Consider the following 27,500-nt stretch of genomic DNA (forward strand, 5'->3'; position numbering starts at 1 on the left):
CGCTGCAGATGTTTGTGTGATCAGCGCTGCAGATGTTTGTGTGATCAGCGCTGCAGATGTTTGTGTGATCAGCGCTGCAGATGTTTGTGTGATCAGCGCTGCAGATGTTTGTGTGATCAGCGCTGCAGATGTTTGAGTGATCAGCGCTGCAGATGTTTGAGTGATCAGCGCTGCAGATGTTTGTGTGATCAGCGCTGCAGATGTTTGAGTGATCAGCGCTGCAGATGTTTGTGTGATCAGCGCTGCAGATGTTTGTGTGATCAGCGCTGCAGATGTTTGAGTGATCAGCGCTGCAGATGTTTGAGTGATCAGCGCTGCAGATGTTTGAGTGATCAGCGCTGCAGATGTTTGAGGTGATCAGCGCTGCAGATGTTTGAGTGATCAGCGCTGCAGATGTTTGAGTGATCAGCGCTGCAGATGTTTGTGATCAGCGCTGCAGATGTTTGTGTGATCAGCGCTGCAGATGTTTGAGTGATCAGCGCTGCAGATGTTTGTGTGATCAGCGCTGCAGATGTTTGAGTGATCAGCGCTGCAGATGTTTGAGTGATCAGCGCTGCAGATGTTTGAGTGATCAGCGCTGCAGATGTTTGTGATCAGCGCTGCAGATGTTTGTGTGATCAGCGCTGCAGATGTTTGAGTGATCAGCGCTGCAGATGTTTGTGTGATCAGCGCTGCAGATGTTTGAGTGATCAGCGCTGCAGATGTTTGTGTGATCAGCGCTGCAGATGTTTGTGTGTGATCAGCGCTGCAGATGTTTGAGTGATCAGCGCTGCAGATGTTTGAGTGATCAGCGCTGCAGATGTTTGTGTGATCAGCGCTGCAGATGTTTGTGTGATCAGCGCTGCAGATGTTTGAGTGATCAGCGCTGCAGATGTTTGTGTGTGATCAGCGCTGCAGATGTTTGAGTGATCAGCGCTGCAGATGTTTGAGTGATCAGCGCTGCAGATGTTTGAGTGATCAGCGCTGCAGATGTTTGAGTGATCAGCGCTGCAGATGTTTGTGTGATCAGCGCTGCAGATGTTTGTGTGTGATCAGCGCTGCAGATGTTTGAGTGATCAGCGCTGCAGATGTTTGAGTGATCAGCGCTGCAGATGTTTGAGTGTGGCTGTGTTTTGAATGAACAGACGTCATATATGAGCGGTGGATGAAGATAAAGCCGGCGGTGAAGAGGCAGGTGGGTCACCTGATGCACGTGTCCGTGTTCTGGTGGCATATCCTCCTCAGACAGCAGGAGAATCACCCCACTACCTTCTGGGCCGTCGAGATGGGCTTCCTGGACTCCAAGTGAGTGGCGTTGGGGACGGGTCAGGTCTGGGACGGGTGTGGGTCAGGATGTGGGTCAGGTCTGGGACAGGTGTGGGTCAGGTCAGGTCAGGGTCTGGGACGGGTGTGGGTCAGGTGTGGGACAGGTGTGGGTCAGGTCAGGGACGGGTGTGGATCAGGTCAGGATCAGGGTCTGGGACGGGTGTGGGTCAGGTCAGGGATAGGTGTGGGACAGGTCAGGGACGGGTGTGGATCAGGTCAGGATCAGGGTCTGGGACGGGTGTGGGTCAGGTCAGGGACAGGTGTGGGACAGGTGGGGGTCAGATCAGGGACAGGTGTGGGACGGGTGTGGGTCAGGTCAGGGTGTGGGTCAGGTCTGGGACAGGTGTGGGTCAGGTCAGGGACAGGTGTGGGTCGGGTCTGGGATGGGTGTGGGTCAGGGACGGGTGTGGGTCAGGTCAGGGTCGGGTCTGGGACAGGTGTGGGTCAGGTCAGGGTCAGGTCTGGGTCAGGTGTGGGTAAGGTCAGGTCAGGGTGTGGGTCAGGGTCAGGTGTGGGTAAGGTCAGGGTCAGGTCAGGGTCGGGTCTGGGACAGGTGTGGGTCAGGTCAGGTCTGGGACAGGTGTGGGTCAGGTCAGGGTGTGGGTCAGGGTCAGGTGTGGGTAAGGTCAGGTCAGGGTGTGGGTCAGGGTCAGGTGTGGGTTAGGTCAGGGTCAGGTGTGGGTCAGGTCAGGGTCTGGGACGGGTGTGGGTCAGGTCAGGGTGTTTGTCAGGGTCAGGTGTGGGTCAGGGTCAGGTGTGGGTCAGGTCAGGGTCTGGGACGGGTGTGGGTCAGGTCAGGGTGTGGGTCAGGTCTGGGACAGGTGTGGGTAAGGTCAGGGTGTGGGTCAGGTGTGGGTAAGGTCAGGGTGTGGGTCAGGGTCAGGTGTGGGTCAGGTCAGGGTCTGGGACGGGTGTGGGTCAGGTCAGGGTGTTGGTCAGGGTCAGGTGTGGGTCAGGATCAGGGTCAGGTGTGGGTCAGGTCAGGATCAGGGTCTGGGACGGGTGTGGGTCAGGTGTGGGTCAGGTCAGGGTCTGGGACGGGTGTGGGTCAGGGTCAGGTGTGGGTAAGGTCAGGGTCAGGTCAGGGTCGGGTCTGGGACAGGTGTGGGTCAGGTCAGGTCTGGGACAGGTGTGGGTCAGGTCAGGGTGTGGGTCAGGGTCAGGTGTGGGTAAGGTCAGGTCAGGGTGTGGGTCAGGGTCAGGTGTGGGTTAGGTCAGGGTCAGGTGTGGGTCAGGTCAGGGTCTGGGACGGGTGTGGGTCAGGTCAGGGTGTTTGTCAGGGTCAGGTGTGGGTCAGGGTCAGGTGTGGGTCAGGTCAGGGTCTGGGACGGGTGTGGGTCAGGTCAGGGTGTGGGTCAGGTCTGGGACAGGTGTGGGTAAGGTCAGGGTGTGGGTCAGGTGTGGGTAAGGTCAGGGTGTGGGTCAGGGTCAGGTGTGGGTCAGGTCAGGGTCTGGGACGGGTGTGGGTCAGGTCAGGGTGTTGGTCAGGGTCAGGTGTGGGTCAGGATCAGGGTCAGGTGTGGGTCAGGTCAGGATCAGGGTCTGGGACGGGTGTGGGTCAGGTGTGGGTCAGGTCAGGGTCTGGGACGGGTGTGGGTCAGGTCAGGTGTGGGTCAGGTCAGGTGTGGGTCAGGGTCAGGTGTGGGTAAGGTCAGGATTAGGGACGGGGACGGGTGTGGGTCAGGTCAGGGTCTGGGACGGGTGTGGGTCAGGTCAGGGTGTGGGTCAGGGTCAGGTGTGGGTAAGGTCAGGATCAGGGACGGGGACGGGTGTGGGTCAGGTCAGGGTCTGGGACGGGTGTGGGTCAGGTCAGGGTGTGGGTCAGGGTCAGGTGTGGGTAAGGTCAGGATTAGGTCAGGGTGTGGGTCAGGTCAGGGTCTGGGACGGGTGTGGGTCAGGTCAGGGTGTGGGTCAGGTCAGGGTCTGGGACGGGTGTGGGTCAGGTCAGGTGTGGGTCAGGGTCAGGTGTGGGTAAGGTCAGGATTAGGGACGGGTGTGGGTCAGGTCAGGGTCTGGGACGTGTGTGGGTCAGGTCAGGGTGTGGGTCTGGGTCAGGTATGGGTAAGGTCAGGATCAGGGACGGGGACGGGTGTGGGTCAGGTCAGGGTGTGGGTCAGGGTCAGGTGTGGGTAAGGTCAGGGACGGGGACGGGTGTGGGTCAGGTCAGGGTCTGGGACGGGTGTGGGTCAGGTCAGGGTGTGGGTCAGGGTCAGGTGTGGGTAAGGTCAGGATTAGGGACGGGTGTGGATCAGGTCAGGGTGTGGGTCAGGTCAGGGTCTGGGACGGGGGTGGGTCAGGTCAGGTGTGGGTCAGGGTCAGGTGTGGGTAAGGTCAGGGACGGGGACGGGTGTGGGTCAGGTCAGGGTGTGGGTCAGGGTCAGGTGTGGGTAAGGTCAGGATCGGGGACGGGTGTGGGTCAGGTCAGGGTCTGGGACGGGTGTGGGTCAGGTCAGGTCAGGTCAGGGTGTGGGTCAGGGTCAGGTGTGGGTCAGATCAGGGACGGGGACGGGTGTGGGTCAGGTCAGGGTGTGGGTCAGGTCAGGGTCTGGGATGGGTGTGGGTCAGGTCAGGGACGGGTGTGGGTCAGGTCAGGGTGTGGGACAGGTATGGGTAAGGTCAGGTCAGGGTGTGGGTCAGGGTCAGGTGTGGGTCAGGGTTAGGGTGTGGGGCAGGGTCTGGGACAGGTATGGGTAAGGTCAGGGTGTGGGTCAGGGTCAGGTGTGGGTCAGGGTTAGGGTGTGGGGCAGGGTCTGGGTCAGGTCAGGGTGTGGGTTTGGTCAGGGTCTGGGACGGGTGTGGGTCTGGTCAGGGTGTTTGTCAGGGTCAGGTGTGGGTCAGGTCAGGGTCAGGTGTGGGTCAGGTCTGGGACGGGTGTGGGTCAGGTCAGGGTCTGGGACGGGTGTGGGACAGGTGTGGGTCAGGGTCTGGGACGGGTGTGGGTCAGGTCAGGGTCAGGTGTAGGTCAGGGTCAGGGTCAGGTGTGGGTCAGGTGTGACCGTGATTGTGCCGTTTTATCTTCCAGTGTGTCGAATGACCTGAGTGTGAAGAGGCTGGAGAAGATCGAGATCCTGGAGTGCATCCTGGAGGCCATGGAGAGAGGAGTACGTATCTGACCAGAGGAAGGCCATCCTTCACAGCTGCCCGGTTCTGATCACATGTCGTCTTCTTCTTCTTCTTCTTCTGATGATGATCACATGTCTTCTTCTTCTTCTTCTGTCCAGCTGTCTCTCCGGGACGTGGAGCTGAAGGCCCGAGCCGTGGTTTCCTTGAGCAGATTGTTCTCCATGGTAAGCCTCTCCTCATTCTCTCCTCATCCTCTCCTCATCCTCTCCTCATCCTCTCCTCATCCTCTCCTCATCCTCTCCTCATCCTCTCCTCATCCTCTCCTCATCCTCTCCTCATCCTCTCCTCATCCTCTCCTCAGCCTCTCCTCAGCCTCTCCTCATTCTCTCCTCAGCCTCTCCTCATCCTCTCCTCATCCTCTCCTCATCCTCTCCTCAGCCTCTCCTCATCTCTCCTCATCCTCTCCTCATCTCTCCTCATCTCTCCTCATCCTCTCCTCATCCTCTCCTCATCCTCTCCTCAGCCTCTCCTCATCCTCTCCTCATCCTCTCCTCAGCCTCTCCTCATCCTCTCCTCAGCCTCTCCTCATCCTCTCCTCAGCCTCTCCTCATCTCTCCTCAGCCTCTCCTCATTCTCTCCTCAGCCTCTCCTCATCCTCTCCTCATCCTCTCCTCATCCTCTCCTCAGCCTCTCCTCATCTCTCCTCATCCTCTCCTCATCTCTCCTCATCTCTCCTCATCCTCTCCTCATCCTCTCCTCATCCTCTCCTCAGCCTCTCCTCATCCTCTCCTCATCCTCTCCTCATCTCTCCTCATCTCTCCTCATCTCTCCTCATCCTCTCCTCAGCCTCTCCTCATCCTCTCCTCAGCCTCTCCTCATCCTCTCCTCATCCTCTCCTCATCTCTCCTCATCCTCTCCTCATCTCTCCTCATCTCTCCTCATCCTCTCCTCATCCTCTCCTCATCCTCTCCTCAGCCTCTCCTCATCCTCTCCTCATCCTCTCCTCATCCTCTCCTCATCCTCTCCTCATCCTCTCCTCATCCTCTCCTCATCCTCTCCTCATCCTCTCCTCAGCCTCTCCTCATCCTCTCCTCATCTCTCCTCATCCTCTCCTCATCTCTCCTCATCCTCTCCTCATCCTCTCCTCATCCTCTCCTCATCCTCTCCTCATCCTCTCCTCATCTCTCCTCATCTCTCCTCATCTCTCCTCATCCTCTCCTCATCCTCTCCTCATCTCTCCTCATCCTCTCCTCATCTCTCCTCATCTCTCCTCATCTCTCCTCATCTCTCCTCATCTCTCCTCATCTCTCCTCATCCTCTCCTCATCCTCTCCTCATCTCTCCTCATCTCTCCTCATCTCTCCTCATCCTCTCCTCAGCCTCTCCTCATCCTCTCCTCATCTCTCCTCATCTCTCCTCATCTCTCCTCATCCTCTCCTCATCCTCTCCTCATCCTCTCCTCATCTCTCCTCATCTCTCCTCATCTCTCCTCATCCTCTCCTCAGCCTCTCCTCAGCCTCTCCTCATCCTCTCCTCATCTCTCCTCATCTCTCCTCATCTCTCCTCATCCTCTCCTCATCCTCTCCTCATCTCTCCTCATCTCTCCTCATCTCTCCTCATCTCTCCTCATCTCTCCTCATCCTCTCCTCAGCCTCTCCTCATCTCTCCTCATCTCTCCTCATCTCTCCTCATCCTCTCCTCATCCTCTCCTCATCTCTCCTCATCTCTCCTCATCTCTCCTCATCCTCTCCTCAGCCTCTCCTCAGCCTCTCCTCATCCTCTCCTCATCTCTCCTCATCTCTCCTCATCTCTCCTCATCTCTCCTCATCCTCTCCTCATCCTCTCCTCATCTCTCCTCATCCTCTCCTCAGCCTCTCCTCAGCCTCTCCTCATCCTCTCCTCATCTCTCCTCATCTCTCCTCATCTCTCCTCATCTCTCCTCATCTCTCCTCATCTCTCCTCATCCTCTCCTCATCTCTCCTCATCTCTCCTCATCTCTCCTCATCCTCTCCTCAGCCTCTCCTCATCTCTCCTCATCTCTCCTCATCTCTCCTCATCCTCTCCTCATCTCTCCTCATCTCTCCTCATCCTCTCCTCATCTCTCCTCATCTCTCCTCATCTCTCCTCATCTCTCCTCATCCTCTCCTCATCCTCTCCTCATCTCTCCTCATCTCTCCTCATCTCTCCTCATCTCTCCTCATCTCTCCTCATCTCTCCTCATCCTCTCCTCATCCTCTCCTCATCTCTCCTCATCCTCTCCTCATCCTCTCCTCATCCTCTCCTCATCTCTCCTCATCTCTCCTCATCTCTCCTCATCCTCTCCTCATCCTCTCCTCATCCTCTCCTCATCCTCTCCTCATCCTCTCCTCATCCTCTCCTCATCTCTCCTCATCCTCTCCTCATCTCTCCTCATCCTCTCCTCATCCTCTCCTCATCCTCTCCTCATCTCTCCTCATCTCTCCTCATCTCTCCTCATCCTCTCCTCATCCTCTCCTCATCCTCTCCTCATCTCTCCTCATCCTCTCCTCATCTCTCCTCATCCTCTCCTCATCCTCTCCTCATCTCTCCTCATCCTCTCCTCATCCTCTCCTCATCCTCTCCTCATCTCTCCTCATCCTCTCCTCATCCTCTCCTCATCTCTCCTCATCCTCTCCTCATCTCTCCTCATCTCTCCTCATCTCTCCTCATCCTCTCCTCATCCTCTCCTCATCCTCTCCTCATCCTCTCCTCATCCTCTCCTCATCTCTCCTCATCTCTCCTCATCCTCTCCTCATCCTCTCCTCATCTCTCCTCATCCTCTCCTCATCCTCTCCTCATCCTCTCCTCATCTCTCCTCATCCTCTCCTCATCTCTCCTCATCCTCTCCTCATCCTCTCCTCATCCTCTCCTCATCTCTCCTCATCCTCTCCTCATCTCTCCTCATCCTCTCCTCATCCTCTCCTCATCCTCTCCTCATCTCTCCTCATGTCTCCTCATCTCTCCTCATCCTCTCCTCATCCTCTCCTCATCCTCTCCTCAGCCTCTCCTCATCCTCTCCTCATCCTCTCCTCAGCCTCTCCTCATCCTCTCCTCATCCTCTCCTCATCCTCTCCTCATCCTCTCCTCATCCTCTCCTCATCCTCTCCTCATCCTCTCCTCATCCTCTCCTCAGCCTCTCCTCATCCTCTCCTCATCTCTCCTCATCCTCTCCTCATCTCTCCTCATCCTCTCCTCATCCTCTCCTCATCCTCTCCTCATCCTCTCCTCATCTCTCCTCATCCTCTCCTCATCTCTCCTCATCCTCTCCTCATCCTCTCCTCATCTCTCCTCATCCTCTCCTCATCCTCTCCTCATCTCTCCTCATCTCTCCTCATCTCTCCTCATCTCTCCTCATCTCTCCTCATCTCTCCTCATCCTCTCCTCATCCTCTCCTCATCTCTCCTCATCCTCTCCTCATCTCTCCTCATCCTCTCCTCATCCTCTCCTCATCCTCTCCTCATCCTCTCCTCATCCTCTCCTCATCTCTCCTCATCCTCTCCTCATCCTCTCCTCATCCTCTCCTCATCCTCTCCTCATCTCTCCTCATCCTCTCCTCATCTCTCCTCATCCTCTCCTCATCCTCTCCTCATCCTCTCCTCATCCTCTCCTCATCCTCTCCTCATCTCTCCTCATCCTCTCCTCATCCTCTCCTCATCCTCTCCTCATCTCTCCTCATCTCTCCTCATCTCTCCTCATCCTCTCCTCATCCTCTCCTCATCCTCTCCTCATCCTCTCCTCATCCTCTCCTCATCCTCTCCTCATCCTCTCCTCATCCTCTCCTCATCTCTCCTCATCCTCTCCTCATCTCTCCTCATCTCTCCTCATCCTCTCCTCATCTCTCCTCATCTCTCCTCATCCTCTCCTCATCTCTCCTCATCTCTCCTCATCCTCTCCTCATCTCTCCTCATCTCTCCTCATCCTCTCCTCATCCTCTCCTCATCTCTCCTCATCCTCTCCTCATCTCTCCTCATCTCTCCTCATCTCTCCTCATCTCTCCTCATCTCTCCTCATCCTCTCCTCATCCTCTCCTCATCTCTCCTCATCCTCTCCTCATCCTCTCCTCATCTCTCCTCATCTCTCCTCATCTCTCCTCATCCTCTCCTCATCCTCTCCTCATCTCTCCTCATCCTCTCCTCATCCTCTCCTCATCTCTCCTCATCCTCTCCTCATCCTCTCCTCATCCTCTCCTCATCTCTCCTCATCTCTCCTCATCCTCTCCTCATCCTCTCCTCATCCTCTCCTCATCCTCTCCTCATTCTCTCCTCATCCTCTCCTCATCTCTCCTCATCCTCTCCTCATCCTCTCCTCATCCTCTCCTCATCCTCTCCTCAGCCTCTCCTCATCCTCTCCTCATCCTCTCCTCATCTCTCCTCATCCTCTCCTCATTCTCTCCTCATCCTCTCCTCATCCTCTCCTCATCCTCTCCTCATCTCTCCTCATCCTCTCCTCATCCTCTCCTCATCCTCTCCTCATCCTCTCCTCATCCTCTCCTCATCTCTCCTCATCTCTCCTCATCCTCTCCTCATCTCTCCTCATCCTCTCCTCATCTCTCCTCATCTCTCCTCATCTCTCCTCATCTCTCCTCATCCTCTCCTCATCTCTCCTCATCTCTCCTCATCTCTCCTCATCCTCTCCTCATCCTCTCCTCATTCTCTCCTCATCCTCTCCTCATCCTCTCCTCAGCCTCTCCTCAGCCTCTCCTCAGCCTCTCCTCAGCCTCTCCTCATCTCTCCTCATCTCTCCTCATCCTCTCCTCATCTCTCCTCATCTCTCCTCATCTCTCCTCATCTCTCCTCATCCTCTCCTCATCCTCTCCTCATCCTCTCCTCATCCTCTCCTCATCCTCTCCTCATCTCTCCTCATCCTCTCATCCTCTCCTCATCTCTCCTCATTCTCTCCTCATCCTCTCCTCATTCTCTCCTCATCCTCTCCTCATTCTCTCCTCATCCTCTCCTCATCCTCTCCTCATCCTCTCCTCATCCTCTCCTCATTCTCTCCTCATCCTCTCCTCATTCTCTCCTCATCCTCTCCTCATTCTCTCCTCATCCTCTCCTCATTCTCTCCTCATTCTCTCCTCATCCTCTCCTCATCTCTCCTCATCTCTCCTCATCCTCTCCTCATCCTCTCCTCATCTCTCCTCATTCTCTCCTCATTCTCTCCTCATTCTCTCCTCATCTCTCCTCAGCCTCTCCTCATCCTCTCCTCATCCTCTCCTCATCTCTCCTCATTCTCTCCTCATTCTCTCCTCATTCTCTCCTCATCTCTCCTCAGCCTCTCCTCATCCTCTCCTCATTCTCTCCTCATCCTCTCCTCATCCTCTCCTCATCCTCTCCTCATTCTCTCCTCATCCTCTCCTCATCCTCTCCTCATCCTCTCCTCATCCTCTCCTCATTCTCTCCTCATTCTCTCCTCATCCTCTCCTCATCCTCTCCTCATCCTCTCCTCATTCTCTCCTCATTCTCTCCTCATCCTCTCCTCATCCTCTCCTCATCCTCTCCTCATCCTCTCCTCATTCTCTCCTCATTCTCTCCTCATCCTCTCCTCATCCTCTCCTCATCTCTCCTCAGCCTCTCCTCATCCTCTCCTCATCCTCTCCTCATCCTCTCCTCATCCTCTCCTCAGCCTCTCCTCAGCCTCTCCTCATCCTCTCCTCATTCTCTCCTCATCCTCTCCTCATTCTCTCCTCATTCTCTCCTCATTCTCTCCTCATCTCTCCTCATCCTCTCCTCATCCTCTCCTCATCCTCTCCTCATCCTCTCCTCAGCCTCTCCTCATCCTCTCCTCATCCTCTCCTCATCTCTCCTCATTCTCTCCTCATCTCTCCTCATCCTCTCCTCATCCTCTCCTCATCCTCTCCTCATCCTCTCCTCAGCCTCTCCTCATCCTCTCCTCATCCTCTCCTCATCTCTCCTCATCCTCTCCTCATCTCTCCTCATCCTCTCCTCATCTCTCCTCATCCTCTCCTCATCCTCTCCTCATCTCTCCTCATCCTCTCCTCATCCTCTCCTCATCCTCTCCTCATTCTCTCCTCATTCTCTCCTCATCTCTCCTCTTCCTCTCCTCATCCTCTCCTCATTCTCTCCTCATCCTCTCCTCATCCTCTCCTCATCCTCTCCTCAGCCTCTCCTCAGCCTCTCCTCATCCTCTCCTCATCCTCTCCTCATCCTCTCCTCATTCTCTCCTCATCTCTCCTCTTCCTCTCCTCATCCTCTCCTCATTCTCTCCTCATCCTCTCCTCATCCTCTCCTCATCCTCTCCTCATTCTCTCCTCATCCTCTCCTCATCCTCTCCTCATTCTCTCCTCATCCTCTCCTCATTCTCTCCTCATCCTCTCCTCATCCTCTCCTCATCCTCTCCTCATTCTCTCCTCATCTCTCCTCTTCCTCTCCTCATCCTCTCCTCATTCTCTCCTCATCCTCTCCTCATTCTCTCCTCATCCTCTCCTCATCCTCTCCTCATCCTCTCCTCATCCTCTCCCCATTCTCTCCTCATCTCTCCTCATCTCTCCTCATCCTCTCCTCAGCCTCTCCTCATCCTCTCCTCATTCTCTCCTCATTCTCTCCTCATCTCTCCTCATCCTCTCCTCATCCTCTCCTCATCCTCTCCTCATCCTCTCCTCATCCTCTCCTCAGCCTCTCCTCATCCTCTCCTCATCCTCTCCTCATTCTCTCCTCATTCTCTCCTCATCTCTCCTCTTCCTCTCCTCATCCTCTCCTCATTCTCTCCTCATTCTCTCCTCATTCTCTCCTCATCCTCTCCTCATTCTCTCCTCATTCTCTCCTCATCTCTCCTCTTCCTCTCCTCATCCTCTCCTCATTCTCTCCTCATTCTCTCCTCTTCCTCTCCTCATCCTCTCCTCATTCTCTCCTCATTCTCTCCTCATCTCTCCTCATCCTCTCCTCATCCTCTCCTCATTCTCTCCTCTTCCTCTCCTCATCCTCTCCTCATTCTCTCCTCATTCTCTCCTCATTCTCTCCTCATCCTCTCCTCATCCTCTCCTCATTCTCTCCTCATCTCTCCTCATCCTCTCCTCATTCTCTCCTCATTCTCTCCTCTTCCTCTCCTCATCCTCTCCTCATTCTCTCCTCATCCTCTCCTCATCCTCTCCTCATCTCTCCTCATCCTCTCCTCATCCTCTCCTCATCCTCTCCTCATCCTCTCCTCATCCTCTCCTCATCCTCTCCTCATCCTCTCCTCATCCTCTCCTCATTCTCTCCTCATTCTCTCCTCATTCTCTCCTCATCCTCTCCTCATCTCTCCTCATTCTCTCCTCATCCTCTCCTCATCCTCTCCTCATCCTCTCCTCATTCTCTCCTCATTCTCTCCTCATTCTCTCCTCATTCTCTCCTCATTCTCTCCTCATCCTCTCCTCATCCTCTCCTCATCCTCTCCTCATCTCTCCTCATCCTCTCCTCATCCTCTCCTCATCCTCTCCTCATCCTCTCCTCATCCTCTCCTCATCCTCTCCTCATCCTCTCCTCATTCTCTCCTCTTCCTCTCCTCTTCCTCTCCTCATCCTCTCCTCAGCCTCTCCTCATCCTCTCCTCAGCCTCTCCTCATCCTCTCCTCATCCTCTCCTCATTCTCTCCTCATCCTCTCCTCATCCTCTCCTCATCCTCTCCTCATCCTCTCCTCATCCTCTCCTCATCCTCTCCTCATTCTCTCCTCATCCTCTCCTCATTCTCTCCTCATCCTCTCCTCATTCTCTCCTCACACCTTCAGAAAGGACTTGATGCTTCAAATAAAGCTGATGGGTCACATGATGATCTCTATTTTAAACGAAAGGTTTAGGGTTAATCGTGATTTATTTATCCAGACTCGTGCAGCTGGAGTTCATAGATCAAGGCAAGTTTATTTGTATAGCACATTTCATACACAGCGGCAATTCAAAGTGCTTTACACAGAAATAGAATTAAAATATTCGTAAGGGAATAAAATAATATATATATATATAGTGTCACCTGTATCTGAAGTGGAAGAAACCGGAGAGTCAGGGTTACTTTATTTTGATTTATTGCTCTCCCGTCTCTCAACCTCTTCCACCCAGACAGCCTTAACAAAAAAATAAAAGTATAATTAAAACAGTTATAATAAGAATGAAATAAAAATAAAAACGATACAGGTATAAAAGAATGAAAAGTGTAAAACAATGCAAAGATGAAACGGGGTTAAATTGAAACATAGAGAAGTACTAGCGCTACATATTACAGTATCACAGACACACACACACACACACACACACAGATGATCCACTGGGTCGTCTGGATCACCCTCACCATCGGTTTTTCTAACGTCAATTGAGCAACAGCCATTATATAGAGACAGAGCGACACGCATCATAATCTGAAGGCCACGCCCCATAATCTGAAGGCCACGCCCACTGAGGGAAACAATCCAACGCCCTCCATTGACTTTGCATTGTGTGAAGCGGCTCATTGTCATTTCAGACTTATAACAAAAAACTGAACAATGTCTAAAAGCGGATATGTGACAAAGTGTACAGCAAACAAGCTAAACAAAACCCAGACGTTTTTATAAGCTTTTGACCCAAAAAACAAGCGTTTAAGGACAAATAAGTGGATTCAGGCCATTGAGACACGTTATATTACACTGAGAACTACACACACTAGAGGAGAACGATATCAGAGACAGGAAATATCATATATAAACCTGACATGTGGAGATTTGACTTAACAGTGACAAAATGTTTACTGCACACTGAGTGTCAGGATCCCAAAATGTCCCCATTCTTCAGCTGAAGCTTCACTTCGTATTACCTGTATCCACTTTTATCTTCTTAAACGCTCGTTTTTTTTTGGGTTGACAGCTTATAAAAACTTATTTCTGTGTTTTTTAGCTTGTTTGCTGTACACTTTGTCACATATCAGCTTTTAGACATTGTTCTGTTTTTTGTTATAAGTCCAAAATGACAATGAGGCGCCTCACGCAATGCAAAGTCAATGGAGAGCGTTGGATTGTTTCCCCCCCGGTGTGGGCGTGGCCTAAATGCGCTCTGTCTCTATGAGCTCACAGTGGATTATTAATATTCCTGTTTATCTGAAGAAAGAAATCATACATCAGGGATGGCCTGAGAGAATGTTCCTTTCGGGTGGAGGATCCCTTTAACACCTGGATACTGACACGTCTGTCTGTTGTCTGTCTGTCTGTTGCCCGTCTGTCTGTCTATTGCCCGTCTGTCTGTCTGTTGCCCGTCTGTCTCTCTGTTGCCCGTCTGTCTGTCCGTTGCCCGTCCGTCTGTCCGTTGCCCGTCTGTCTGTCTGTTGCCCGTCTGTATGTCTGTTGCCCGTCTGTATGTCTGTTGCCCGTCTGTCTGTCTGTTGCCCGTCCGTCTGTCTGTTGCCCGTCCGTCTGTCTGTTGCCCGTCCGTCTGTCTGTTGCCCGTCCGTCTGTCTGTTGCCCGTCCGTCTGTCTGTTGCCCGTCCGTCTGTCTGTTGCCCGTCCGTCTGTCTGTTGCCCGTCCGTCTGTCTGTTGCCCGTCCGTCTGTCTGTTGCCCGTCTGTATGTCTGTTGCCCGTCTGTATGTCTGTTGCCCGTCTGTCTGTCTGTTGCCCGTCTGTCTGGCTGTCTGTTGCCCGTCTGTCTGTCTGTCTGTTGCCCGTCTGTCTGTCTGTTGCCCGTCCGTCTGTCTGTTGCCCGTCCGTCTGTCTGTTGCCCGTCCGTCTGTCTGTTGTCCGTCCGTCTGTCTGTTGCCCGTCTGTCTGTCTGTCTGTTGCCCGTCCGTCTGTCCGTTGCCCGTCCGTCTGTCCGTTGCCCGTCTGTATGTCTGTTGCCCGTCCGTCTGTCTGTTGCCCGTCTGTCTGTCCGTTGCCCGTCCGTCTGTCTGTTGCCCGTCTGTCTGTCCGTTGCCCGTCTGTCTGTCCGTTGCCCGTCCGTCTGTCTGTTGCCCGTCCGTCTGTCTGTTGCCCGTCTGTCTGTTGCCCGTCCGTCTGTCCGTTGCCCGTCTGTATGTCCGTTGCCCGTCCGTCTGTCTGTTGCCTGTCTGTCTGTTTGTTGCCCGTCTGTCTGTCCGTTGCCCGTCCGTCTGTCCGTTGCCCGTCCGTCTGTCTGTTGCCCGTCTGTCTGTTTGTTGCCCGTCCGTCTGCCCGTTGCCCGTCTGTATGTCTGTTGCCTGTCTGTCTGTCCGTTGCCCGTCTGTCTGTTTGTTGCCCATCCGTCTGTCCGTTGCCCGTCTGTCTGTCTGTTGCCCGTCCGTCTGTCTGTTGCCCGTCCGTCTGTCTGTTGCCTGTCCGTCTGTCTGACGTGCGTCTGTCTGTCTGATGTGCATCTGTCTGTCTGTCTGTCTGTCTGACGTGCGTCTATCTGACATGCGTCTGTCTGTCTGTCTGTCTGTCTGACGTGCGTCTGTCTGACGTGCGTCTCTGTCTGTCTGTCTGACGTGCATCTGTCTGTCTGTCTGACGTGCATCTGTCTGTCGTCTGCATCTGTCTGTCTGTCTGTCTGACGTGCGTCTGTCTGACGTGCGTCTCTGTCTGTCTGTCTGACGTGCATCTGTCTGTCGTGCGTCTCTGTCTGTCTGTCTGACGTGCGTCTCTGTCTGTCTGTCTGACGTGCATCTGTCTGTCTGTCCGACTGACGTGCATCTGTCTGTCTGTCTGTCTGACGTGCGTCTGTCTGTCTGCAGCAGGAGGATTGTCTGACTGAGGCCATCCGCTGGCTGCTGGACTCTGGTCCTCCTGAAATCAATCAGAAGCTGCTGGATCTGGGCTCAGTGGAGATTCGCTACCGCACACTCCGCTTCGTCTTCAATGAGTGTGAGTTTCACATGTCCGTTAATGACCTCACACTACTAATGATGATTCTCATAGAGTAATCCACTCACACTACTCAAGATGATACTCATAGAGTAATCCACTCACAATACTCATGATGATACTCATAGAGTAATCCGCTCACACTACTCATGATGATACTCATAGAGTAATCCACTCACACTACTCATGATGATACTCATAGAGTAATCCACTCACACTACTCATGATGATACTCATAGAGTAATCCACTCACACTACTCATGATGATACTCATAGAGTAATCCACTCACACTACTCATGATGATACTCATAGAGTAATCCACTCACACTACTCATGATGATACTCATAGAGTAATCCACTCACACTACTCATGATGATACTCATAGAGTAATCCACTCACAATACTCATGATGATACTCATAGAGTAATCCACTCACACTACTCATGATGATACTCATAGAGTAATCCACTCACAATACTCATGATGATACTCATAGAGTAATCCACTCACACTACTCATGATGATACTCATAGAGTAATCCACTCACAATACTCATGATGATACTCATAGAGTAATCCACTCACACTACTCAAGATGATACTCATAGAGTAATCCACTCACAATACTCATGATGATACTCATAGAGTAATCCACTCACACTACTCATGATGATACTCATAGAGTAATCCACTCACAATACTCAAGATGATACTCATAGAGTAATCCACTCACACTACTCATGATGATACTCATAGAGTAATCCACTCACAATACTCATGATGATACTCATAGAGTAATCCACTCACACTACTCAAGATGATACTCATAGAGTAATCCACTCACACTACTCATGATGATACTCATAGAGTAATCCACTCACACTACTCATGATGATACTCATAGAGTAATCCACTCACAATACTCATGATGATACTCATAGAGTAATCCACTCACACTACTCATGATGATACTCATAGAGTAATCCACTCACACTACTCATGATGATACTCATAGAGTAATCCACTCACAATACTCATGATGATACTCATAGAGTAATCCACTCACACTACTCATGATGATACTCATAGAGTAATCCACTCACAATACTCATGATGATACTCATAGAGTAATCCACTCACAATACTCAAGATGATACTCATAGAGTAATCCACTCACACTACTCATGATGATACTCATAGAGTAATCCACTCACACTACTCATGATGATACTCATAGAGTAATCCACTCACACTACTCATGATGATACTCATAGAGTAATCCACTCACACTACTCATGATGATACTCATAGAGTAATCCACTCACACTACTCTTGATGATACTCATAGAGTAATCCACTCACACTACTCATGATGATACTCATAGAGTAATCCACTCACAATACTCATGATGATACTCATAGAGTAATCCACTCACAATACTCATGATGATACTCATAGAGTAATCCGCTCACACTACTCATGATGATACTCATAGAGTAATCCACTCACACTACTCATGATGATACTCATAGAGTAATCCACTCACAATACTCATGATGATACTCATAGAGTAATCCACTCACAATACTCATGATGATACTCATAGAGTAATCCGCTCACACTACTCATGATGATACTCATAGAGTAATCCACTCACAATACTCATGATGATACTCATAGAGTAATCCACTCACAATACTCATGATACTCATAGAGTAATCCACTCACAATACTCATGATACTCATAGAGTAATCCACTCACACTACTGATGATGATACTCATAGAGTAATCCACTCACACTACTCATGATGATACTCATAGAGTAATCCGCTCACACTACTCAAGATGATACTCATAGAGTAATCCACTCACACTACTGATGATGATACTCATAGAGTAATCCACTCACACTACTCATGATGATACTCATAGAGTAATCCACTCACACTACTCATGATGATACTCATAGAGTAATCCACTCACACTACTCAAGATGATACTCATAGAGTAATCCACTCACACTACTGATGATGATACTCAGAGTAATCCACTCACAATACTCATGATGATACTCATAGAGTAATCCACTCACACTACTCATGATGATACTCATAGAGTAATCCACTCACACTACTCATGATGATACTCATAGAGTAATCCACTCACACTACTCATGATGATACTCATAGAGTAATCCACTCACAATACTCAAGATGATACTCATAGAGTAATCCACTCACACTACTCATGATGATACTCATAGAGTAATCCACTCACAATACTCATGATGATACTCATAGAGTAATCCACTCACAATACTCATGATACTCATAGAGTAATCCGCTCACACTACTCATGATGATACTCATAGAGTAATCCACTCACAATACTCATGATGATACTCATAGAGTAATCCACTCACAATACTCATGATACTCATAGAGTAATCCACTCACACTACTGATGATGATACTCATAGAGTAATCCACTCACACTACTCATGATGATACTCATAGAGTAATCCACTCACAATACTCATGATGATACTCATAGAGTAATCCACTCACAATACTCATGATGATACTCATAGAGTAATCCGCTCACACTACTCATGATGATACTCATAGAGTAATCCACTCACACTACTCATGATGATACTCATAGAGTAATCCACTCACAATACTCATGATGATACTCATAGAGTAATCCACTCACAATACTCATGATGATACTCATAGAGTAATCTGCTCACACTACTCATGATGATACTCATAGAGTAATCCACTCACAATACTCATGATGATACTCATAGAGTAATCCACTCACACTACTCATGATGATACTCATAGAGTAATCCACTCACACTACTCTTGATGATACTCATAGAGTAATCCGCTCACACTACTCAAGATGATACTCATAGAGTAATCCACTCACACTACTCATGATGATACTCATAGAGTAATCCACTCACACTACTCATGATGATACTCATAGAGTAATCCACTCACAATACTCATGATGATACTCATAGAGTAATCCACTCACACTACTCATGATGATACTCATAGAGTAATCCACTCACAATACTCATGATGATACTCATAGAGTAATCCACTCACAATACTCATGATGATACTCATAGAGTAATCCACTCACACTACTCAAGATGATACTCATAGAGTAATCCACTCACACTACTCATGATGATACTCATAGAGTAATCCGCTCACACTACTCAAGATGATACTCCTAGAGTAATCCGCTCACACTACTGATGATGATACTCATAGAGTAATCCACTCACACTACTCATGATGATACTCATAGAGTAATCCACTCACACTACTCATGATGATACTCATAGAGTAATCCACTCACACTACTCATGATGATACTCATAGAGTAATCCACTCACACTACTCATGATGATACTCATAGAGTAATCCACTCACACTACTCAAGATGATACTCATAGAGTAATCCACTCACACTACTGATGATGATACTCATTGAGTAATCCACTCACACTACTCATGATGATACTCATAGAGTAATCCACTCACACTACTCAAGATGATACTCATAGAGTAATCCACTCACACTACTCAAGATGATACTCATAGAGTAATCCGCTCACACTACTCAAGATGATACTCATAGAGTAATCCACTCACACTACTCAAGATGATACTCATAGAGTAATCCGCTCACACTACTCATGATGATACTCATAGAGTAATCCACTCACACTACTCATGATGATACTCATAGAGTAATCCACTCACACTACTCTTGATGATACTCATAGAGTAATCCGCTCACACTACTCAAGATGATACTCATAGAGTAATCCACTCACACTACTCATGATGATACTCATAGAGTAATCCGCTCACACTACTCAAGATGATACTCATAGAGTAATCCACTCACACTACTCAAGATGATACTCATAGAGTAATCCGCTCACACTACTCATGATGATACTCATAGAGTAATCCGCTCACACTACTCATGATGATACTCATAGAGTAATCCGCTCACACTACTCATGATGATACTCATAGAGTAATCCGCTCACACTACTCATGATGATACTCATAGAGTAATCCGCTCACACTACTCATGATGATACTCATAGAGTAATCCGCTCACACTACTCAAGATGATACTCATAGAGTAATCCACTCACACTACTCAAGATGATACTCATAGAGTAATCCGCTCACACTACTCATGATGATACTCATAGAGTAATCCGCTCACACTACTCATGATGATACTCATAGAGTAATCCACTCACACTACTCAAGATGATACTCATAGAGTAATCCGCTCACACTACTCATGATGATACTCATAGAGTAATCCACTCACACTACTCATGATGATACTCATAGAGTAATCCACTCACACTACTCAAGATGATACTCATAGAGTAATCCACTCACACTACTCAAGGTGATACTCATAGAGTAATCCACTCACACTACTCATGATGATACTCATAGAGTAATCCACTCACACTACTCAAGGTGATACTCATAGAGTAATCCACTCACACTACTCAAGATGATACTCATAGAGTAATCCACTCACAATACTCATGATGATACTCATAGAGTAATCCACTCACACTACTCATGATGATACTCATAGAGTAATCCACTCACACTACTCATGATGATACTCATAGAGTAATCCACTCACACTACTCATGATGATACTCATAGAGTAATCCACTCACAATACTCATGATGATACTCATAGAGTAATCCACTCACAATACTCAAGATGATACTCATAGAGTAATCCACTCACACTACTCATGATGATACTCATAGAGTAATCCACTCACACTACTCATGATGATACTCATAGAGTAATCCACTCACACTACTCATGATGATACTCATAGAGTAATCCGCTCACACTACTCATGATGATACTCATAGAGTAATCCGCTCACACTACTCATGATGATACTCATAGAGTAATCCGCTCACACTACTCAAGATGATACTCATAGAGTAATCCACTCACACTACTCAAGATGATACTCATAGAGTAATCCGCTCACACTACTCATGATGATACTCATAGAGTAATCCGCTCACACTACTCATGATGATACTCATAGAGTAATCCACTCACACTACTCAAGATGATACTCATAGAGTAATCCGCTCACACTACTCATGATGATACTCATAGAGTAATCCACTCACACTACTCATGATGATACTCATAGAGTAATCCACTCACACTACTCAAGATGATACTCATAGAGTAATCCACTCACACTACTCAAGGTGATACTCATAGAGTAATCCACTCACACTACTCATGATGATACTCATAGAGTAATCCACTCACACTACTCAAGGTGATACTCATAGAGTAATCCACTCACACTACTCATGATGATACTCATAGAGTAATCCACTCACACTACTCAAGATGATACTCATAGAGTAATCCACTCACAATACTCATGATGATACTCATAGAGTAATCCACTCACACTACTCATGATGATACTCATAGAGTAATCCACTCACACTACTCATGATGATACTCATAGAGTAATCCACTCACACTACTCATGATGATACTCATAGAGTAATCCACTCACAATACTCATGATGATACTCATAGAGTAATCCACTCACAATACTCAAGATGATACTTGAGTGTGTGTGTGTGTGTGTGTGTGTGTGTGATGGGTAGGTTTAGGGGCAGGGGCAGTGTGTGTGTGTGTGTGTGTGTGTGTGTGATGGGTAGGTTTAGGGGCAGGGGCAGTGCGTGTGTGTGTGTGTGTGTGATGGGTAGGTTTAGGGGCAGTGTGTGTGTGTGTGTGTGTGTGTGTGTGTGTGTGTGTGTTTGAGTGTGTGTGTGTGTGTGTGTGATGGGTAGTTTTAGGGGCAGTGTAAGGGGATAGAATATACAGTATGTACGGTATAAAAACCATTACGCCTATGGAAAGTCCCCATAAAACATGAAAACCCAACATGTGTGTATGTGTGTGTGTGAGAGATCGCCGATCATCTATGAGTTACAGCAGCAAATAAACATGAACATCAGAAGATACAGATCAACTGACTGACATCCATCATGTGTCATGTGATCATCCGTCAGTAAAACATCTGGAGTCACATGACATCACATCTAAAGCCTTTCAGTGACCATGAGCTCAGAGTCAGAGGAATAACTCCAGAGCGTCTGACACACACACACACACTCACACACACACACACGCACACACACACACACACACACACACACACACACACACACACACACACACACACACACTGATAGGGTTGGGCATCGTTTTGATTTGAATGATTCTGATTCCGATTCTTAGTTTCGATTACGGTTCTTTTCGATTCTCGATTCCGATTCTTTGAGGGGTGGAGTCACAACATGTCACAGGCTCATTTCACAGAGGAAAATTGTATTTTGATTCAATAATGAGTTTTAGTTTTGGGACTTTCTCCGCTGGCATTTTCACTTGCTTTGCTGCAAAGGTGAATGGAGTTTCACACGAGTCCCGGTTTAACAGTAGCATTAACAGCAGTCATTAGGACTGCTACTAGCGTGGGCAATTTGCGTATAGCTACATTTATCTACGAGGGGGAAAAATAATTTCAGTAACGTTGTTGTTCACCACAATTCGCAATTGGTCAAGGGCTTTGTTATTACACTACAATCACTTACCTGATTATGACGAGGTGGGATAATGTTAGTTCACCCTGAAATGAAAATAAAGCCATCTTTTACTCACCCAGCTGTTGTTCAAATGCGCGCGTGTTCCTGTGTGTGCGCACTCCAAGCTGCAGTAGCCTCGTGCAATATATATCGCGTTTTTTTCTATTGAGCTTGATTTCTCAAAATGTTGCATGTGCGTGTGTGTGTGTGTGCTTATCCTGGGTGCAATGACAACAGTGCGAGTTATTATAGTAGGCATGAGCGCCGGCGGCTGCTGACGGCTCATAGTGTAACTTACACAGAGGAGCGCGCTCAGAATAACGGCCGAGCTCAGTGTTTTGACTGAATAATACGGTTTCTTTCTGGCAAAACCTATAGTGTGCCCCTGAACACTCTCCATATGACGCGCGTCTCCCTGTATCGTTGCGTGATACATTCGTTGATTTTTTGTAATGTTTTAACTGATCGCCATTCACTGCCATAATAGGAAGGAGCGTGTGCAGGAACAGTATTTTAAATGTCATAGGACATAGGGCACTGGGACAACATCAGGGTAAGTAAAAGAAGACTTTATTTTCATTTCTGGGTGAACTATCCCTTTAATAATGTTGGTTAGCGCAGGGTTGCCTGAGGAGGACAGACCTGCGCAGCATTTCAAACACGCTACACTCGTTAATTTATACACCACATATTTGTAGTGCATCCTCCCGTGCAAGAAATAAGTTTGTCATGTGTTGCACTGTGCCGACCCAGGCTTTTTTTTTTTAAGTGAAATAAAGCCACACTTTTGAGCGCCACTTACCATGCTCCATGGCTGCAACAGAACAAACGGGCGCGGCAAGCACTTCCGAAAACTTGCGCGTTTGGAACCGATGATCGGAATCGAAAACAAAATTTCTAAACGATTCCAATGGCATCGTTATTTTTAAAACGGTTCCAAGTTGGAACCGGTTCTCGATGCCCAACCCTACACATTGACAGGGCTCAGAGATTGCCTGAGCGAACACTTCACCTGTTGTAGATCCACATGAGTCACATCACTAAATTTTTCAACTAAACATCGAAATAAATCTGATTAATAAACTAAATTAACCATATAAACTAAATTACTGATCTAATTATTGATCTAAAGCTCACACTGTCACTGTATGATACTTGAAATGAACTGATGACATCAGCGTTTTTTCTCCAGAACGGCTGAATAAAATTATGCTGCATTATTTTCCTGTTTAACACTGTGAAGCTGCTCTGAGACAATCTACATTGTTAAAAGCGCGATATAAATAAAGCTGACTTGACATGTGACTCTGTCAGTGTCCAGCCCTCCGGCTTCAGTGGATCACTAATGCCCGTGTGTGCCCACAGATGCCCGCTATCTGCAGGTGGCATCGTGCAGCAGGAAGAAGGCCATCGCGGAGCTGAAGTCGGAGCCGGACCCGTGGACTCTATCGGTGAGAGACGCCACATCTGCAGACAGTTCTGTGAGAGTTCTGTGTGGGCTCAGATGAGAGAATCTGTTGTGTTTTGCCCTCCAGAAAAGCGAGGAGATGAAAAACAAAGGAAATGAGCAGTTCCAGAAGAAGAAATATGATGTGGCTTTTAAGTGTTACACCAAAGCCATCAAATACCAGTAAGTGGAGCGTCCCCGTTTTCCTCCTCCTCCTGTTCTGTGTCTGTTTAATGGATCGCTCATCTGTGTTTCAGCCCCAATAACCACATCCTGTACGGGAACAGAGCGCTCTGTTTGATTCGCTCAGAGAAGTATCTGTGAGTGGCCTTTATATTATTCTGAAGCACATGATTGGAGAACGTGTGATGGTGATTGTGGGAGTTGTTTTCAGGAAAGCACTCGGCGATGGAAAGAGAGCCATTGTGTTGCAGCCAGACTGGGCGAAGGTAAAGCTGGTTCTTCATCATCTTCATCATCAGGGTTAGTGAGGATCATAACCTGAGGCTTTGCTCTGTCCAGGGTCATTACCGCTTCTGTGACGCTCTCTTCTACCTGGGCGAGCATCAGAAGGCTGTGCTGGCCAATCGGCTGGCTCAGGAGGCGTGTTCTGCGGACCTGGAGGGACACAAAGACCTGCTGCAGCAGAGCGAGCGCTTCCAGACCGAACTGCAGGAGAGCAAAGGTAACATCTCAGGTCAACATGTTATCTTCTAAAGTGGAGGAAACTCAAAAGATGAAGACCAGGGCCCGGATTCATAAAGAATCTGAATGCAAAGAGCAGCTCCTAGTGACAAAATTCTTAGAAATGTGGGCGTTTACTCTTAAAATTAACTAAAAAATCTTCGTAAAGAAAACAGTAATTCAGAAAGCATCTTAACCCTTAAAAGAGGTCTGAAGGTCAAATTTGGGTTAGGAGCACGGACGAGGACTTTTAAGAGGCTTAAGAGTTTCTTTAGCAGCGGAGAAAATGGCAGAAAGACGAAGAGGAGAAGAAATGGATGACCGTGAGTTAAGACGCTATAGATTAGATCATGTTTGTTGCATTAAACCCAACTTTCAAACCACCAATTAAATAGACATGCCAGCAATCAGTGGAATTGGAAACAGTGGAACAATGTTTATAATTCTAAGCCAATCAAATACCTTATAGGAAATTAACAGCATGGGAAATAATAAAAGGATTTATATACACTGAAAAAAATTATTTGTTGAATTTACTAAAAAATGTTATTGTAAGTGGTCGCAATCAATTTATTTGATCTCAATTTAAACAAAAACACATGCAATTCCCATAAAACTAATTAATTTTTTCAAATTAAAATAAAAAAACTACATTTAAATTATTTAAACGAGCACAAATTAATTATGCTTTTTTCAGTGTACATATATATAATGTGTGTGTGTGTGTGTGTGTGAGTGAGTGAGAGAGAACGGTAAAATAGGACGCTTGTAATTTCAAAGTGAAGGCTTAGAATAGACCCTATACTTAAAAGCGCTCCTTTTTGGACAACCAACCAATCACAGTCTTCAAAAGCCTGTGTCATGCGTATCAACGGGTCAGCCCCGCCTCTTCACTGAGAAAAGAGTTTGTGTATTTTCCTTTCTCAGAGTTGCTCTCAGATCGGTCCCCAATAGCTCTTAAGCTAAGACTCCTATGTAAAAGTTTTTAAGCTAAATTAGGAGTTTTCTGAGAGGACTCTTAGAATCTTTATGAATACGGGACCAGGGCCTGTTCCATGATGGTAGTTTAACAAACTCAGGGTTACAGGATTAGTTTCGAGTTGACAACCAAACCAATCTATTCAGGCTTTGTTGGTCCCATGATGCCGATCATCAGCTTTCTCTGTCAACTCAGGCTTTGATCCGGAGTTTAGCTGTGACATCAGCAGTGAACAGCCAATCACACACTGTGGATCAGTCAAACTTCTCGTGAGAGCAGCAGTGAGATTCAGTTCTCTCTTCTGCAGAATATTACACGATTGAAAAATATTAAGAATTTAATCAAATTTACACAGCAAGAAGAAAAGAGCTGTCTATGAAAGAGGACAACTTAAAGAGAAATCTTATACGTCAATGCAAGTAAAAGTTATAGTTTAGTTGATATATAGAGAGATTTTAACATTTAAGCTCACATGTAGTAATTTTTATAGCTTTATTTATTGATTTTAAAGCTTATTTGTATGACCTTTATATAGGCTATTTATATTAATTTTAACAAAGTGCCTATAAATGATCGATTAACTAGAATGATACATGTGTAATTGATTATGGGTATAATAATTACATAAACAATATCTAAATCATTCAAATTTATTATTATTATAAATAAGCATGGTTAAAAGCCAGACGCTTCAGTCTTTAAAAACCATTTGCTATGTAGTGACCTTTAATGTGGAGTAGAAAAAGGGGGAGTGACTTCATTGCATCAGAGGTGTGTCACTTTGCTCACAGCTGATTGGTCTAATTTCAGTTTGAGATCTCTTATCCAGAACATGACCTGTCCTGGAGCAGATTAGCCGTGGAGCGTAAGTTACTATGGAGATGAACACTGCTAAAAGCCAAACCACTTTAATGGTACCTATAACCCAGGATTGGCACAAACTAATCCTAAACATATCTGGCTAGCAGCTAAACCGGCTTCATGGTACAGGCCCCAGGAGACTTCGGGATCAAACAGAAGTGATTCTTTTAATGAGAACTCTCTGTGCTGCAGGTCGTCCGAAAACAGTCTGACTTAACAGTACAAAACAATGCAATTTATCTACATTTCAGGGGGAGGGGTTATACAGCAGGGGGAGGGATTATACAGCAGGGGGAGGGATTATACAGCAGGGGGAGGGGTTATACAGCAGGGGAGGGGTTATACAGCAGGGGGAGGGATTATACAGCAGGGGGAGGGGTTATACAGCAGGGGGAGGGGTTATACAGCAGGGGAGGGGTTATACAGCAGGGGAGGGGTTATACAGCAGGGGGAGGGGTTATACAGCAGGGGGAGGGGTTATACAGCAGGGGAGGAGGCATTCAAACAAAGGAATGCAAATGTTGTGTAGGTAAAAGACACACCTTAGACATAACGGTGTCATTCAAATGCACAGATGCTAATCCAATCACTCAGGCAGTATTGCTCTAAACTTGTCATGGTAAATAGTCAGGAAGTGCATAAAGACAAAATACTTAATGTCTCAAACACTTACACGGCCTGACGTAATCTCCTTAGAATTTCCTCAAGTTTACTTCAAAATATAAAACACAAATATAGATAATGTTTTCAGTTATATTCTATTACATTGGAACCTAGATATAACCATGTATAAATGTGTAATCTTACACGTCTCAGGAGAGAGCATCATGTGTTCAGGGTTCCCACGGCTCTACTAAAGTCTTCGCTGAAGTATTGAGTTATAGGTCTTAAATTATCTTAAAGGGATAGTTCACACAAAAATTTAAATCAGCCCATGATTTCCTCTCCCTCAAGTCATCCGAGGTGTGTGTGACATTCTTCTTTCAGTCGAATATAATCTGAGTTATATTACACAAGTCCAGGCGAATCCAAGCTTTAGAATTGGCTTCATAGTTGCTCTGTTTTTGAAGTCCATAAAAGTGCATCTGTGCGTCATATAACTGCTCCAGCGGCTCTGGGGTGTTAATAAAGGCCTTCTGAAGCGAATCAACGCGTTTGTGGAAGAAAAATATCCATATTTATAACTTTATCAAGTAAACTTTCGGCCTCCGCCTTCTGTGTAAAAGTGTTGAATGTTGAAAGTGAAACTCCAGATGTGTGTGTGACGTCATGACCTGGTGGCGTTAGTCTTTCCATCCGCAGGGGAACTTTACACACTTTCTCCATTAATTAAACAGGGAAGGCGGAGGCCGAAAGTTTACTTGATAAAGTTTTAAATATGGATATTTTTCTTCCACAGACGCGTTGATTCGCTTCAGAAGGCCTTTATTAACACCTGGAGCAGTTATATGACGGATGACGGACAGTTATACTTCTTGATGAAGTGATATTTGTGGTTCTTGAAACCGATCGATTTAATTCTCCTTTCTCAAATATTTTGATAGAAATTTCACAAATATATGAAGTATATTTGAAATAAATAATTGGTTATTCGAACACTAAATTCTTTTAGTGAAAAACTTAAATATAACTGTAAATTTGAGACAAAATTAACT

At 47.7% G+C, this 27,500-nt stretch overlaps 1 protein-coding gene across 3 annotated transcripts in view; it reads left to right on the forward strand.

Annotated features, from left to right (window-relative positions):
* Positions 1-27,500, forward strand: part of ttc3 (tetratricopeptide repeat domain 3) — a 75,143-nt gene that overhangs the window by 3,550 nt on the left and 44,093 nt on the right. For all 3 annotated transcript variants that reach the window (XM_079803840.1, XM_079803841.1, XM_079803842.1), the window contains exons 4-12: positions 1,125-1,284; positions 4,328-4,406; positions 4,527-4,592; positions 15,028-15,157; positions 23,240-23,325; positions 23,410-23,504; positions 23,579-23,641; positions 23,716-23,770; positions 23,844-24,006. In XM_079803840.1, coding sequence (XP_079659966.1) covers positions 1,125-1,284; positions 4,328-4,406; positions 4,527-4,592; positions 15,028-15,157; positions 23,240-23,325; positions 23,410-23,504; positions 23,579-23,641; positions 23,716-23,770; positions 23,844-24,006 — 897 coding nt within the window. The remainder of the gene's footprint in view (positions 1-1,124; positions 1,285-4,327; positions 4,407-4,526; positions 4,593-15,027; positions 15,158-23,239; positions 23,326-23,409; positions 23,505-23,578; positions 23,642-23,715; positions 23,771-23,843; positions 24,007-27,500) is intronic.

Source organism: Gobio gobio, assembly GCF_949357685.1.
Source record: "Gobio gobio genome assembly, chromosome: 22".
NCBI lineage: Eukaryota > Metazoa > Chordata > Actinopteri > Cypriniformes > Gobionidae > Gobio > Gobio gobio.